Raw genomic sequence first — 17,476 nt, forward strand, 5'->3', positions numbered from 1 at the left:
CCACTGCCACAGAGAGGGAATTTCGTAAAAGAATCGCCGCATAAATGCACACAAACACATCATGGCGGAGCGGGGGAATGGCATATTGAGCAGAGCGCTTAGTGGCCAACGGAAATGCTCTGGCAAGCGGAAGTGGAGGAAGTCCACTGGCCAGGACAGGCCCAGCCCGGGCACAGTCTAGGATTCCGGGAGAATCAACCTGCGGCTCTGGGGCCCCGCATTAGCCAGTCAGACGGCAGTCGAGTCGAGTCGAGTCGAGTCCATGGCAATGACATTTACTATACACTTCAGCTCACTTGATGCTCGACTGAATGATTGATGCCTTTTATTCGTTTTCACAATTTTCGCAAAAACTTGATTTTCAAATCACATTCGTTAAAATCCCCAGAGCGACCCCGGACCACGGCACCACGGCACCGCGACCGGGACCGGGACCGGGACCCGTATCCGTACACGAACGATTCAATGGCAATGGCAATGGCAATGGCAAAGGGAATTAGAATGGCAATGGGAATGTCATGGGTATTGGCCAAAGCAAGAGGGAATAGCAATGGAAATGGCACTGGGAATGTGTCGAGGATTCGACATTAATGCCAAAGCCAACATTATGCGAGTGTGCGCCACATAGCTCCCGTCTCACCAGAACCACTGCCATCATCCCCACAGACCCACAGTCAAGTTGACAATCTTGTCGTTGTTGTGGCTCTTGTTGGTCTTGTTGCTGCCTCATGTCATGTGACAAATTTGGAAATGGCAAAATACAGGATGAAAAATGCTCTGACCGAAACGCTTACCCCCGATAATCGACTTTTTCACCGATTTCGTTCTTTGTTTTTTGGTTCTATCCACCGTCTGAAGCCGGGTCTCAGTTGTCATAATTGAGTTTGTGATGTTCCCAATTGGAATTTGAGTGCACGGTCACCAGCATAAAAATACAGACAGAGCTCGTCTGCTACTTATACACATCCCACACAATGCAATGCAACACACACACACACGCGCAAACACATGTGGGATACACATGGATGCCGCACAGCCGGACACCGACCAGTACTCAGAGACTGGGATTTGGATTCGGAACAGGACAGAACCGAAATTGAAAATGAAAATTTAATTAAATTTTGATATCCGTTTTGGCCATAAATGAGTTCAGCTCTAATTTTTGCAGCCAGTTTGGCGAGTGTCCTCGATCGGGATGGGATCCATGGCCAGTTGGGTCGCATTAAAATTTGATTTCAATTGAAAATTCAAATGGGTTGCAAGGGGTTGCAAGGGCAGAGTGCCACACTACACCAGCAGCAGCACCACCAGCAGCAGCAGCAGCAGATGCATTGATAGAAAGCCAATAAGAGTATGCAGGGATGACTTTAGCCTGGCCAGGACACACGACATCCGCATCCACATCCACATCCTTTGAGATTAGCCATAGCAGATTGGCAGCCGTTGACTATGTTGCTGCTGTTGCTACTGTATCTGTTGCTGTTGTTGTTGTTGCTGTGGCTGTTGCTTTTTCCATGATTATACTTTTGCCCAGTGACCTGTGTGCAGGGCAGGAGTGGTTTGACTTTCGATTAGATACGAGTACTCATATGCTTTGTATGCTTCCCCAACTACTATGTATGCATGTCCTGCTGTATGTTTCATTATCCAGGTTATTTCAGGCTATTGCTGTTAATTGAATCTGTTCAAGTGCAGAAAATGTCTTGATATCCATTTGTATCGCCGCCTTAATCCATCTGTGGCTTCAGTACTCTACTCGTAAATTTCTATATCATTTATGGACCTAATCATAGCACAGTCTTTTCCTATATTTTGATGTATTTGCAAAGAGTCTTCGGAGAGCGATTAACATAAATAATTAGATTCGGGTCAAACCGGGCAGCAATAACGAGGCACAGAGGCAGCCAAGTGAACACTTTCAGCTTAATAGTGCAGCGACTTAGGTTGACCCCAAAGTAAACATAAACCCACTCACACTAGAACAGACAAATGTACATGTGTACCTATAGGCTGGACATGAGGATATATATCCCAACACACCCCTCCCACACCCACACACCCACACACCCACTCACACTCACCCAAAGGGGGAGGAGAACAATACGTTTTTCCATGAAATTAGCTTTTGGCATAAATCTTTCGTAAATATTCGAGGGAGCAGGAGCAGCAGTGGAGCCTCGGGCTTTGGCCAGCAGCAGGATCAGGACCCAGACGCGGCCAGGTGTGTCGCCTTTGTGTGGGTGTCTATCTGTGCGTTTGCGTTTGCGTCTGTGTGTGGGTGTATGTGTATTTGTGAGCTAAGCAGCCGTAGTTTACACGCCTATAGCCATGCTGCCCCTCTCCGTCCCTCCGCTCCGCTGCCACTCTTCAGAGTGTGCGTGGGGCCTGCGGTTGTTGCGGCTGCATCTGACCACTGACCCCCACCACCCACTGATATCCACTGCCACACTTTTGTCCCTCCCCCTCTCGGATATTTCTCGGTTCCCGGGCAACGAAATTAATCTCGTAAAATGTGCCAAAGTAAAAATGCAAAAACAAAATGAAGGCAAACAAAGGAACCAAAACTAAGGCATTTGGGCCTAGAGAGGAATCGGAAGTGGCGTTCTTTAGCAGCTCGCGGGGGCGGGCGTGGTGAGAGTAACTATGGCACCCAACTCCCACTACCCCCTCTCACATAAGTATATGTTTTACATATGTATGTGCCCATATGTACGAGTATGTGTGTCAGGACAAAGTTACGTATGTTGCTGCTGCTGCTGCTGCTGCTCATGTAATTTATCAGTAAATTAAGCAATTTATTTTATTTATTCCATTACGTAAATCATGCAATTTGTACCCGATTTCGTCATAGGTCGAAGGCCACACAACGAATATTTTGTGCCAACGGCAGCGATTTCTGGCCAGGATTTACGGAGCATCATCTCTCCTCTCGCACACATCTCTCCACAATCTCCAATACCCAATCCACAATCTCCAATCCCCAATCCCCGACTTGTTTTTACCTACACGCTTTGGTAATTTTATTAAAATCACTTCGAGTGGCAGCCGGGAGATTTGGGAATTTGGTTTTTGGGGACTCAGGCACGCAGCGCTCCCATAAAAGCAAACATAATGAGCCTCACAAAGCACACAGACACGGGCACGGACACACAGACACTAGTCGTACGAGGCACGCACACACTCCACTAGCAGTGTGCCACATATGCGTCAAAAGTTGGGCTAGAAAATGTATGAATCTAATAAACAAAAGCCGTATATTATTAGCTGCGGATTTGTTTGCTCCTCTGCCCGATCCACTCCCTTCCCGGCGAAGGTCGTTGCGAAGGAGTTATTCCCCGGGCACACTTATGAGCTAGCTCAATGTCCTCCCGGACCCACCGACTGCTCCCTCCTGGCCGGCTTTGGCTTTGGCTTCGCCGCTGGCTTTGCTTGTGGCTAAGTCTGGAATCGTTCGAGGACTGGCTGCTGCCTGTGGTTGGGAGCATCTTCGTCATCGTCCCCGGCTTTGCTTCCTTGTTGAACATGGCACAAATTATGTTAGTCGGCAATCTCTGAGGATTGACTATGCATGAACTGAAGGCAGTAAGAGTGTAAGAGCCACTGCAGGGAAACGCAGGGGAAGATGTGCGTACACACGGAAATGTTATCATAAGTTATGGCTAAAGTTTTTCCAGGCAATAGTTTTCGGATCTCGAGCACTGGGGGAAAGCGTTGGGTAAATAAGCGACGAAGAAACATTAAGAAAACAGAGCCCCAAATCGCCTTTAGATTTCTCTTGGTGTATTTTACTGGCGCCTATCAACAGACAGGCATCATTGCCATTTAAATACACACATTTGGCCTGTGCAATTTGCTGTAGCTTGTATTAAATTCTGTTGCCGGAAGACCACACCACACACGAGCCAGCGAACCAGCGAGAGAGAGTCGCACAAGCGACACCGACTGCTGGACGACCCAGGACGAAAAAGGAAGTGTTGTACTTGTACCTCTAATGTACAAACTAATGGCACAGGAGCTGGATATGGAGCTAAGGCTGGTGGGTAGGTGGCTAGGTGGCTACGTAGGATGGCCATACGAATAGGTGGACAGTTTGCTGGATACTCCGTGTGCTGGGCACACACCAACGACGACAGTTGTACACGTACACACGATTAGAGGCGCATACCTGAGGGCTGGTCCAGCGAATCGGACCCGGAACAGAAGCTGGACCTAGGATCAGGTGTCCTGCACCCACTCTATCTCTCCCGCTCCCCCACCGGAGCAGCGCACATACAAACGCGCAAACAATGAGACGAAATTTTTGCGCTGCTCCTCCGGCGGGCATCCTTAAGGCGAAATGTAATTTCCTGTGACAAAATACAAAGCTAATCTGCAGCACACACCGGTGCCGGGCGAAGAGGAGCAGAGCGGTGGGGTGGGACGAAACTTGACTATGGGATTTCGGTGTGTTTGTGTGTGCCGGCAGGACATCGCAGCGACTTCGACTTCGACTTCGATGTCAATACGTGCAGCGAGCCAGAGGATTAGGAAGCCATAGATAGAAGCCATAGCCCCATTCTTCCGGAAAGCAGTAAAGCAGGTCAAGGCTTTAACTTCTCACACTTTCCCGTGATCTTCCCTGCGTCCTGCGTCCTGCGACCTGCGACCTGCGACCTGGGACCTGCGTCTCGTTTGCCATTTGATGAGCATCGAGTGGCGGCGAGGCATCGAGTCAGCCACGCCACAGGACACACGAGTGGCAGTACAACAAAAGAGCTACACAAATGGCCAGGGAAACTTCAGCTGACAAAAATAAATCGAAACTAGAACTTTTCAATCCCATCGCCTCTCCGGTGCGGATCAGCTGGCAGGACATTTGTCGTGGCAGGATTCCGTTTGATTTCTCAAGTGTAAACTGCGAAGGATGCGCCGTTGCCGCCGCTCTGCCCCGCTGCCGCTCTGCCTGTCGTCCAAATATCACTATGCCCGGCCACGAGTCACCTGCCATCCTTCTCCAGTAGCATCCACCAATAATTGAATGGTGCTTGCTCTAGATGGAAACACGCACCACATTTTGCAAAGTTTCATTACGGCGCCGGCAGCCAGGGTCCTGTTCGCAAATGCATCCAAATCATTGCCAGCAAATAGGGCAAACAACCTCCTTACGCATTCCAGCCAAGCCCTGGCCCTGGCCCAGGCAGAGCCAGAGCCAGAGCCCGGTCCGAGACCTGATTTATCCTATTGTCACCTGATTGACAGTCACATCGAGAACAATGGGCCCCAAAAAGCTCGGGTTTTGGGCATGAACATTCTAATAAGGATGAGTGTCGATTCTGAATTTGCTTTTGACAGCTGTTCGTTACAGCAATTCCCTGATGCCCAACAGACATCTCAAAATATTGGAAACGAGAGAGGGCGACGGAGAGGGATATCTCAGTAATGTAGCAGTGCGTTCCGTTCACCTGATTGGGACCTGCAGACCACTGCACGATACTCGTGCCATCAGGCACTACTATAGCCAACGATGCTACAGATGCGATGCACAACTGGCAGCAGCAACCCACAGCAATGCTGGTGGACAGCAGGACGAGGAATACCATACATAACTTGGCACGGACCAGCAATGAGCAATGAGCAATGAGCAATGAGCAGCAATGGACAATTGACGGGCCAACAAGTTGCCCTCCAGCCGCCATGCCCAATCTCCCTCGCTCATCGAGTGTCTGTCTGTCCCAGGCAAATTCCAGGCTGCGTTTGGCCTTGCCTGTCACAACATGGAGGGAGGCAACATTTTGATGCCCTTGTTTTTGCCATTAAAGCTTCAGTTCAAGTGGCCTCCGACTCCAATGAGGACACATTGTTGCCAAAAACCGAGCGAAGGTCGAATTTTAGTTGGAAATTCAATCCAATCTGTATGGATTAGCTGATTGTTAGCCAGATTTCACTTTGCTAAAGCCGCAGTGTTTCTCGAACAGGACAGGACAGGACACCACATACATGTGTATCCGAAGGACACCGTACCGCAGAAAAACAACAAAAACACAGCTAGAGCCCCTCCCACCCATTTCAGATTTTTAATCCGCTTTGGAAACAGCTTTTCAATAACCTTAATGGATTTGCCATTATGCTTAAAAGAACAAAAAACGCAACTTTTTAAGGCCAAAATTTGTGTTGTAAATACTGTTGTTGCACAGAAGGAATATTTCGCAGATCAACATTAATCCACGCAATTGAATATTCTATCTGATTTTCAACTGGAAAGAAATATACCGAAAATCTCCGTGTAATCTCAGGTCGCTCCCATTTATGTTCTCATATCGTTTGGGGATCGAACTGCTGTAACTAACGATCTCTTCAAATCAATGGTCCGCTAAGATACACGGTAATTAAGGTATCAATCGAACAGAGGCCTATCTATCGATGCTCTTATCTAAAACTCTCATTTTAAATGTAAATCCTAGCAATAATAGTATATTCCTTGAAAATCCCCAAGAGTTTAAAGTTTCGATACGCACTTTATACGGCCCCACATTCCTCTCGCGGCTTATCGCTCCCCACCCCCCAGCGTCCGTTTAGAGGATACGGCAGAGTGAAAACTCGTATATTCCGTGACCATTTTGTGTGTTTTTGCAGGGCGTCACGGCCTTTGGTTCGCTGTTGCTTCATTATTTTGTTTGTTAACCTTCTATGGCCTCCATCCAGACCATCCCCACCATCCCCACCCTGTTTCCTTCTGAAGCACCTGTATGCTGCAGCACCTTTATCTCTCTTCCCTTCTCTTTGGACTCTCCTCTTTGCTGTTTTCTATTTCTATGCATTCATGCATAATGGCGGGCAAACGTTTACAATGGCAACAGCATGGATTTCCGCACGTTACCATTTGCGGTCCATTTGCGGCAGTCGAGAGGGGGGACTGCAGGCAGCAGGCAGCAGGCAGCAAACAGCAGGGAACAGGGAACAGGGAGGAACAGGGAGCAGGGGTCACCGAGCTGCTGTTAGCATGATTGAAAAACGTGTCCCCTTCATTTCCGTATCCTGCTGGCTCTGCCGCATGCCACCATTCTCATTCTACTGTTCCACCAGTTCTATCAGAGTTAAAATTGTATAGCGGCTGCTGCTCTTGCTGCTCTTCCTATTGTTGCTGTTGTCCTTCTATCCCTTACAATTACGTAATTTATTTTAACTGTGTCAAATCCACGCCGATCGACAGCGATTATGCTGGCAAATTGCAGCAATTCCTCTGCCTCTGCCAGTGCCAGTGCCAGTGCCAGTGCTAGTGCCACTGCCTCCGGCTGTGCCCACAAGTCCCGCCTGCAATTTGTAAATGTCGCCGGCATCCGTCTTTGTTTGGGCCGAGTGCGTAGTGGGATTGAATGTGGGTCTGAGAGAAAGCGAGAGAGAGAGAGAGAGTGGGATCTGAGAGCAGTAGTAGAAGCCCAGGTCTGGTGCCACTCACTTGACTGCAATTAACCGCAGTGTGCTAATTAATTTGCTCATAATTGATGCGATTATGTGTTTCATTTGTGGCCCCAACACGATACAAATGACCCAAAAGCCCCGTGGGTCACATCCAAACTTCAACCGTAAATGGAACAGGAGTTCATTTTAGGAATTGCTGTTCCGACCGAGTGCTGTCCTGGTGGAAATCAAGCGAATCTAAACGGCCCAGTCGAGCGGCAGTTCCTGCACAATTTATTAATGGTAAAAGAGTCACGGGCATCCTGCCTGCAGGCGGAAATGAGCCAAAATTGCAATCGGAAGTGGCTTTCGGCTCGGTTTCGCATCGGTTCGTTTCAGATTCGGATTCGGGTTTTGGGGTTCGCTTTCAGTGGGTCAAGGCGGTGGTCAGTGGTGGATCTGCATTGCATCGAGCCTCGGTCCACTAGCATTTGACTTCATAAACTTTGTCCCGCTGGGCAGCATCCTGTCACGGATACATGTATGCAGATGCAGATGGAGATGCAAAAAGGCTGCCAGGACATTTTACAATTTTCCGCAGAGCCCAATCAAAATGGCATCGCAGAGCATAGATAGATGCCTGGCGGACCCATTGGCCTGTTCATTTACGAGGGGAGTGGGGGAAATGTTAACACTGCTACAAAACACACGTACCATTGCATGGTGGCTTCCACTCGTATCTAAATATGTTTACACGACAGGCAACACTTTTTGCCCATCAATTTGCGTTACGGAAAAGGTGGGGGCTTGTACTTACCATTTAGGACATGGACACGCACGCTGGCCACATCTGCGTTGGAAGGAGCACAGGAGTATTTGCCCGAATCGGCCAGATCTGCATTCTGTATGAGCAGAAATGAGGTTGTCACATCGCCCTTTTCGGTAATTACCGACACGCCGCCTCTTGATGAATCATAATTAATGACCTGCAAATGTAAGAGGGGGTTCCATGAGTACGGTATCGGTGTGAACCAGGCGGGGTGTTAGAGGTCTGTGCAATTTCCATGGGAGTACGGGTACACATAATGACAAAACAATGAGGGGGCGACAACAAATTTCTTGCTGCTCGTTAAATGGCAGAACCATCATATTCCCCCTCTGCACATCGCACTCCAATTCACAAATTTCCCAGATCTTAATGCATTTTTTGGAATACTTTAAAGACAGGTGAAGCACACAAAGAAAAAAATAAATCAATTTGAGGGGAAATATTTCAAGACTCATTCCAAGTGTCGTTTTTCCAATTAGTGCTCCAAAAAATATTGAGTAAAATCGAAAAGAAATCATGGAAAATGTCATTTAATATCTCTTTGACCTGCGCTCCTCGTTCCTCGAATCTATGTGTAAAATATTAATTTAAATGGCAAAATAATTGATGGTGTAGAAGTTCTTAATACATGAGACACGGCAACAGCTGCCATTGAGTGATGCCGCAAATGGGGCTGTTGCAAATTGTGATTTTAATTGGAGTTTGATGACTGCTCTTCTGATTAAAGGTTATCTCAGGGATAGGCCGCGGCATCAAAGAACCTGACGAGCGACAAAATTCATGCAAATCAAGTGGGGCTCGATTCCTGCGACCCATTATGATTATTACTTTCCCTCGTTCGAATATCGATTTGTGCAGATTGGTAGAGCCTGTCAAGGACTGCCGCTAACAGCAGCTGAATGCATATTAAGTTCCGGCAAAACAAATATCAGAATAATTTGCCAATACAGAAGAGCAAGAGCAAGAGCAAGAGCAAGAGCAGGACCCAGAGCACCAGGCAGAGCTCTGCAGAGCAGAGGCCAAAGTTCAGCACGGCAAGGAGCAGGCGGAGAATTGATATTAACACATAATGCCGCTGACAGGGCAAAGACATTGGCAGTACCAAAGAAAATCAGCCAGAACAAGAGAAAGAACTACTACGGAAATGAGATGCCTGACAACCCTTGGCCCCGGGATACGAGTATGGTTCAGGCTCTTCTCTTGCTCCTGCTCCTGCTCCTGCTCCTGGCCATGGCCATAGCCATAGCCCTTGCGCATATTGTCTGCATTGGAGGGGCGCGCATAATTTGCCTTCTAATCTCCACTAATCGACAACATTTGCGATAGCATGAGGCATGAAAGAAAAGTTAGCGTCACTGATAATGATGACGATGGCTAAATAGATATAGACATCAACAACTATGTACGTACATAGAAGAGGAAGTGGGGTAAGCTGTACCGCTTGATACCGATTAGCTTTCGAATATTTATATTGGAACAATTGCCGTCTATGGATAGTCTAATTCATGGCAGCTCTGCGCACTCCTTTCCTATTCATCCGTAAGCCATATTCCACTAAAATGCCGGAGCATTCAACCAAGTTTATTCTGATAAATACGGGCCCTGCCTTTTTGATCCCAGAAGCCAGTGTACTCTCTCCCGCACAATGGGTATCAGTCAAGAAAACAATGAAAATGACACAAACTTTGTCGCAGAAACTTTGGCGAGTAAAAAGTTTGCCTATCAGCAGGGACACGATATCCACGATACTAGTGCCCCCCATTACTGCTGACTCCTGCATAAATATCATATTTGTATTATAATATTTATCCATTCGGCACAAATTAGTTAATGACTGAAGGGCGGGGGTGGGGGTGGGGGTGGAGGTTTGGGGACGAGGGCAGACAGTCAGCGAATCGGAATGAATGCGAATCTGCAGTTTGTCATTTTATAAATTGAAAAAACATTTTGCCACAGAGAGTGCTTTTAAAATTCATGCCGTGCCGTTTGCAATTTTCATGACAACTGCAGCTGGTTCTTCCATGGTGGGATGGGACTGTCGATGGCACTGGGATTGATATTGGGACTGGGATTGGGATTGGATAGGACTTGCCAGACCGCCAGACTGCCACAGCAACGGCAACAACAACAGAGACAGAGATAACACACAAAAGATACACAGAAAGTGGGAGAATGTGCCACAACACAATGGCAAGAAGTGAATAAAATATTTGTGTAAAATGTTTGTAGCTCATTGGAAATGCGCATATATCCGATTTATGTGGCACTTTCAACGCAATAATCGCCCGCATATTTCGAGCATAAAAGCGAACAACAACAGAGGCCTTGCCTTGCCTTGCCGTACCGTGCCGTAAAAGGCCTCAACGCGTGCTGCCCACCAAAAAGTACATAAAAGTCACTTGAAGGCGGCGACTGACATTGAAATGCGAGAGCCGATGGTGAGAGAGAAGATTGAAATTCCACTCGAACGAGAGAATATTGAAACTGAAGAAGCTCTGGGCTGAGGAGGGCTCGTTCGCCCAAGAGCTTGCCAAGTCTGAGCTCAGCCTCGAGTGGATGCCGCCGGTTCCTGCCGGCTGCTAGGGTAACGATGCCAAATATTTCAAGAGATTAGAGACTGTCCAAGTCGTGGGCACATCCAGCACACACACATCCGACACGCTGTGCCATGCCACGTATGCCACGATTGGAATTACCTTTCAAAGCGATGCCTTCGTGGCAGGAAGTAGGAAGCAGGAAGCAGGACCTAGGCAATGGCGACGGCAATGGCGATGGCGATGGCGAAAATATGTAACACGTTAATTACAATTAGCGAGCGGAAGTGCGAGCAAAAAGTATTGCCAACATTTCAGCGGCAAGAAAAACTCTGCGGCCAGCCAGGAGAGCGTGAGCAGGGGGAGGACGGTGAGGGTCCCTGAAAGGTGGACGGAGCAGGGAGACGGAAGCATGCAGCATGGAGTGAAGTGGAGTAGAGTGCAGTGCATCAACTGAGTTTATCCATCCATTAAACTAATTAACAGCAAATTTGCATGGATCGTAAATAATCCGTGTGCAGAGCAGAGCAAAGCAGAGCACGGTACGGCACAGCACGGCACGGTACGGTACGGTAGAACGGGACTTTACAAAGCCTGCAGCAAGGACGCCACACACAGCGGCAAGGACAGCTAAAGGGACACGGACAGGTGGCCAAGTGCACACGATTGCGGCAGAGCTGCGCTGCAAGGATTTTAATTAGAAAATTCCAGGAATACATTAAAATGCGCCAAGTGGCTGGCAAGAAGAAGTGAGCAGTCCTCGAGGATCCGCAGCAGGAGTGCGAGCAGCAGGATTTGTGCGCTCCGCATTTAGCATGTTGCCACCAAGTTTATACGGGTTTTCCATCTTTTTTTGCACCTCTGGTCTTCTGCTTTTTTGTTGATATTTTGTTTGGCTTTTGCATTGCAATTAGCGTGTCGTGCAACTGTTACGGACGCGGATGCGGACTGGAGCTTTGCAATTAGCCGGCAGTGGGATTCTCCTGCTTAACTGAGCTTGGAACAACAGAGCTAATTGGCAGATGCAGATGCTGATGCTGATGCAGATGGAAGCCGCCGGGTGGCAATCGGAAGGGACAATGACAATGAAAATCCTAAGCGCAAAGAGCGATAATGCGGCCACCTGATGATGGCCTGGCCCCAAAATCCTCCGCTTAATTTCTCTCAGCTTAGCGCTCTCTCTCTCTCTCTCCTCCTTAACCGCTCAGCCTCTTCTTTTTGCTGTCACCCGCGGCGGTAATTTAAACATAACCTGTCCGCCGAAACGCCATTGACCCAGTTCCTTATCCCCATCGCATTTGCATTTGCATGTGTGAAGGACGAGAACGCAGGCAGGACGCCGGATACGCGAGCGATACGCGTTGATTCACTCATTAAAATAACAACAGCTGACGTTTAAATAATGCGGACGGCTCTTGCCGTAAGCCACAGAGAGACCAGCTCTGATGAGGGTCCACACACAAGTGGAGGCAGAAGGCGGCGAGAGGGCTGGGAGGCGAAATTCGGCTGTCACCACATGGCCGCCACATATGAGCAATGCAGAGCAAACACAGATTGAAGTTTTCGATTATAGCATTCGTTTGCTTATTGGATTGTAAATTTCCATCGGTGATTGGAACAGCGATTGCATCATCGAAGAGTGATTGAAGGAAAAGATCTATGGAGTACGAAATGGATGGAGCTACCAAAGATACAAAGATATGAGGGGATAAATTGTTTGTTGAATTGTTTAATGAATAAATAAGGTAGACAATAAATAAAGTGGTCTGCATTTTCCCGAGCTCGATAATAGTTTACTTTACCGATTGGCAAAGAAAACCCTGGGAAATGTGTGAAATTTAAAAAGGAAAGATTTTTGTTGTTTGATAAATGGCTAATTGTTGGCGCGTCCGATAATTATTGTTATCCCCCATGGGACCACAGGCGTTATTCAGGGGAAGAGAGGACAGAGCCCTCTCAGTATTCATGGAGCACTGAAAGGTAGGGAATGGTGGGAATGGAATGTAACAATAAACTTTAATTACCTCCTCGTGATGATACCAGAAGATGTAGGCCGGTGGTTCGGGGCTGAACTTTACAGTGCAAGTGAGATTTATGGTGCTGCCTTTATCAACGTGAAGGTCAGGTCCTCCCAGGATGGTAGCCGTTGGCACTGTCGGCGCGGAATGGAGACACCGAAAAAAGATAGAGACCGAGAGGTGGAAAAAAAAAGAGAAAAGAAGTGCATGAAAAACGCTGTTAAAATGGGGAGCAGGAGCGGGGAACAAACAGGAGCAGGAGCTGTAGGAGCGGTAGGAGCTGTAGGAGCTGTTGGAGCTGCTGGAGCTGTGGGAGGTCGACTGGGTTGGCACTGTGGAATAATAAACTACGAGATAAAATGGAATTATTGTCGTATAAAAACCAAGCCCTCGACGTTTCATCGACATCGCCTTGGCCCGTGGCCCCCTGCTCCGTTTGCCGTGCGTGCTGCTCACTCGTTTTCTCTGTGTGTAATTTATTTGTTCAACAACTTCGTTTTTCACTCCCTGTCCTTATGGCCGTCTCTTTTTTTTCAACGAGTGTCCTTTGTTATTTGCGACGACAAATGGTTGATTTTTTATGAAGCTCTGAGGCTGAGGATGAGCATGAGGTTGAAGTCGAAACCGAAGCTGACACCCAGAGCGCACCATTGGAGAGGTGTCTCCGAAGACATGCCATGCCGCGCCGCACCGCACCGCGCCGCGCCGCTCTACTTACCGACAACATTCAGACGGACGAAATAACTGCGAACCGGCTGCGTCGATATCTGGCACTCGTACATGCCCGCATCCCGCTTCTGGGCCCACTTTATCTGCAGCGTCCAGTCGTCGGTGTCCTGGTGGTGGGTGGCCTGAAACCGCTGATCGGAGGTGTAGGTGTACGAGCCGACAGTCAGTATATGTATATCGCGGTGCCGTATCCACGATACCTGCAATGGGGAGGGAAGAGAACAGAACGCAGAGAGAGTCATCAAACAGGGGAATCACAGGTGGGGCTATAATCCAAGTATTAAGTGAGACTCGAATGCGGAATACCCTCACGGGGAAGGTATGGCAAGGATCGAGCCTGTTGAATTGGGGATAGCTGATGTACTCGTTTTCCCCGAACATTCCCAACAAAAGGCGTCATTAAAAATGCAGCAATTGAAAATAAACAAACTGCCGACGCAGTGTCATCAAAATCGAATAAAATGTCAAGGTTTACAGAGATTAAATCGCGATGCACGAAAAAAGGGTGAACAATAAAAAACGTTTGCATCTGTGGGGGGGGATGGCGGCTGTGGGACGCTGGGACTACGTGACGTATGAGCAACGTGCCACGTTCTGCCTGATTCTGAGTCTGTTGGGAATCCTTTCTTTGACTGGCCGAATCTCTGGATACTGACTGAGGGAATCTGTTGCTGCTGTGGATCGTGCTCGAGATGTTTTGGCTTTGCTTAATTATCGCAAACTTTTTAAGTAGTTTGCGGTGCACAGAGAGATAACTTTGTAAGCTGGCTGCCACGCAGGCACACCAGACTCTGTGCGGCCACGGCCACGCCCACCTAACGCAGGCTTATGTAAACTTATTAAGTCAAATGTAAATGCAAAATTATCGCACTTGACAGCCACACCAGACCAACCTCCCCACCATACACGTACAGAGGGAGGGAGGGAGGGTCTAGGGAAAAGCACCAAAATGATGCGTGTGTGCGTGCGTTTAATTATACGAAATTCTGTTGCATACTTTCAAGGGCCGACTCCAACAATGACGATGAGACTAGAAAAGGAAGACGGGGCCTGGGCTGGGGGCAAGTTTTGTGAACTGCATATGGGGTGCACTGAGTACTGGGGGGAGAACAGGGGAGTGCATTCAGTGCAGGGGTACGAGGGGAGTGCATAAAAGTGAGAAAAACATGTCGCTCGCACTTTTGACAACACACAGTCGCTCTCGTGGCGACAACGACAGCCCTGCCATTAAACAAACATTTTACGCAACAAATTAAAGCGTAATTAACAAGTGCACGCTGTGCTGCATGTGGCGATGTAATGGAGCCACCCCTGGGCACTGCAGCACTGCCATCACTGCCTCCCATTGCATATTAGCAGCCACACTCCCCTGGAGCAATGCCTGGCCATATGAACAGCAACTACGACATCCACAACAGCCATTCCAGCAGTACGAGTAGGAGAAGCGTAGCAGCAACAACAGCTCGACATTCCGTTTCAAGTTGCAAGTCCATGCCCAGTCGGGGGGTGGCGGGGGGTGGCAGAAGCCACAGAGGAAGTACAGAGGGGTAGTAGGAGGTGGCGCCCAACTTTTGGGACCGTGCAACTCGGACTGTGAGCCAAGTGCTGTTGACGCGTGCGGCGAGAGCAATTTCATGAAATTGTTTAAATAATTTCGCGCTCAAATGCAATTGAAAGTGCTGCAGGGCGGCAGCAGAAGGCAGCAGGGCAGTGGCAGGGGCAAAGAAAGGGACGTTGCAGAGCGCTCAAAAAGGCCCGCCCACTTGAGGTTGAACATTTGATGTATGTGTTAGCCACTATGTGTGTGGGTGTGTATGCCACTAGCAGGAGCTGTGAGGACTGCTGCCAGTAGTCCCTCTTTTGTTTGGCAAGAAATTAAAAGTTGCGCCTGCAAACGGCATCCTGCAGCGGCTTCCACATCCCCCATCCGCCATCCTCCATATCTGCAGCCCCATCTCCAGCAGGATCCACTTCCTGTCCTGCGAGAGCTGCTGCCACTGCTGGTGCATTTGTGTCAAGTACTCGCGAGCGTGTTGAAAGTTTGTTGGTTTTCGGCATTTGAGCAGCGCCGACGCATCCTCCCACTATAACTGGTTTGTTTTTTCAGCGAATAACTAGAGAGAATCTATATGCAAATGGGATTGGACGGGGTCGGGGTCCAGTTCCCGGCACTGCTACTGAAGCTGGTCCCTCCTGGGGCCAGGAATGCCGCTATCCCCTCATTAATCGTTTCGGGCTGTCTAATTATTCATAAACCTATCTGTTGGGCATATTAAAAAAGTTAGGCCCCTCCGCCGCACAGACACTCTTATCGCAATTATACATTTCATTAAACACATTTAGCAGGACGAGAAGGATCCAGGATTCTAGAAGTGACACAAATTGCCCTCCCACTGGCATCGGTCCGGGTGTATGCCACATTCCCCCAAATTAAATGCTACCGAATATATACACAAAATTGAAAATGTTTCCCCTTACCCGGAACATATGCAAATATTTGTGATTCCTTCGCCTTCGCCTCTGTCTCTGTCTCTGTTTGTGACAGCGGGAACTGAAGATTAAGCTGAAGGAGCAGCAGGTTGCCTCCGGCTGCCCTTTTGTCTTTGTGCCACACAGAGAGGAGTCTTCCATTCCAGAGACAGTGGGACAGGGCCAGGGGCAGGGGCACGAGCACAATTAAAACAGATAAACAAAGGAAACAATAGCAAAACAACAACAGCCAAAAATTAACAAAAAACAAAAAACCGAAAGAAAAAAAAAACGAAATTACTAAATTTCCTTCCAACGACAAAAAACAACTTAATGCCAAGTCGAAAGTCGCCTCTCGGCTTGCCCTCGCCGCAAAAGGAAAACAGACACAAAGTGCCGGGCGGCAGGGGATGGGAGCGGTGGAGCGGCGAAGAAGGTTGTAGAACTAATTAAAAATTTCGCCGTCATGCTAGGGGAATTACATTTTTGGTCTACGCGTCTGCGACCAGGTTAGGAAATCAGCCAAGAAATCAACGGACGGAGCCACGGACGGAGCAGCCAGGGAAAAAATTATTCGGCGCATGGAGAATAAACGAAAGTTGGGCACAGCACAAAACTTTAATGGCAAAAGGCGACTCCTCGTTGGCGTCACGCACGACAGCAAACTTTTCGACACGAGTACGCTGTTAACCCCCGGCAAACCCCACGTAACCCCTACCTAAGGACACTCCTGGCTATCTTTAAGCCAAAAACTCACCGTTTTGTTGGCCAAATTGCGCACACGGCAGCTGAGATAGGCGTTCTTGCCCATGAGGGCGGTGACATTGCGCGGCGTCGAGGGATCGAAATATGGCTCCATCCATTTGGGATGCGTGTAAGCGACAGTGGGCGCGGTGGGTAGGAGCATGGCTGCCTGGGCCCTGTCTGTCGTTGTCATCATCATCTCTTCCAGCGAGTTGTAGCCCTCGATGGGGCCCTGCACGCCTCCATTTGTCATATCTGCAACGAGGGAGAGAGAAAAAGAGAGAAAGGGAGAAAGCGAGGAAAACGAAATGAATTTTAGTGTGAAAAAGTCAAAAGCTGCAAATAGACACAAATGCTTCTAAACCCATGAATATGCATAGGGATGGAGATAGGGATGGGGTTAGGGATAGAGATAGAGAGCTTTTATCTTTGTGCGGTGCACCACAAAAAATATTAAAAAGAATCCCCAAAAGTGCAGCTGTTGGAAAGAAATTTTGTGTTGCATGCAACACTCATCCACACACACACCACATACACTTACTGCAAATGCCTGCAAATGGTTGCCCACACACAAAATGACATTTGCATTCATTCAGAATGAGTAACACTCATGGAGGCAGTCCTCATAGCATGGGGTCGATGGTCCATGGTCCACCCATCCATCCATCCATCCATCTACCAGCCACGCACAAAATTTTGCTCATGAAGAGCATACTGCGGTCGAAAGGTGAAAGGTGCAAGTGGCCCCTGGCAATGGTATTAGGTTCTTTGTAAGC

General features: G+C 48.4%; 1 protein-coding gene across 2 annotated transcripts in view; it reads right to left on the reverse strand.

The window, feature by feature from the left end:
• The window catches only part of LOC108151997 (junctional adhesion molecule A), a 99,817-nt gene that overhangs the window by 18,909 nt on the left and 63,432 nt on the right, over window positions 1-17,476 (reverse strand). For both annotated transcript variants that reach the window (XM_017280967.2, XM_017280966.2), the window contains exons 3-6: window positions 16,714-16,955; window positions 13,477-13,687; window positions 12,765-12,892; window positions 8,195-8,363 (exon numbers count right to left, since the gene is read on the reverse strand). In XM_017280967.2, coding sequence (XP_017136456.1) covers window positions 8,195-8,363; window positions 12,765-12,892; window positions 13,477-13,687; window positions 16,714-16,955 — 750 coding nt within the window. The remainder of the gene's footprint in view (window positions 1-8,194; window positions 8,364-12,764; window positions 12,893-13,476; window positions 13,688-16,713; window positions 16,956-17,476) is intronic.

This window comes from Drosophila miranda, chromosome XR (genome assembly GCF_003369915.1).
Source record: "Drosophila miranda strain MSH22 chromosome XR, D.miranda_PacBio2.1, whole genome shotgun sequence".
Classification (NCBI taxonomy): Eukaryota; Metazoa; Arthropoda; class Insecta; order Diptera; family Drosophilidae; genus Drosophila; species Drosophila miranda.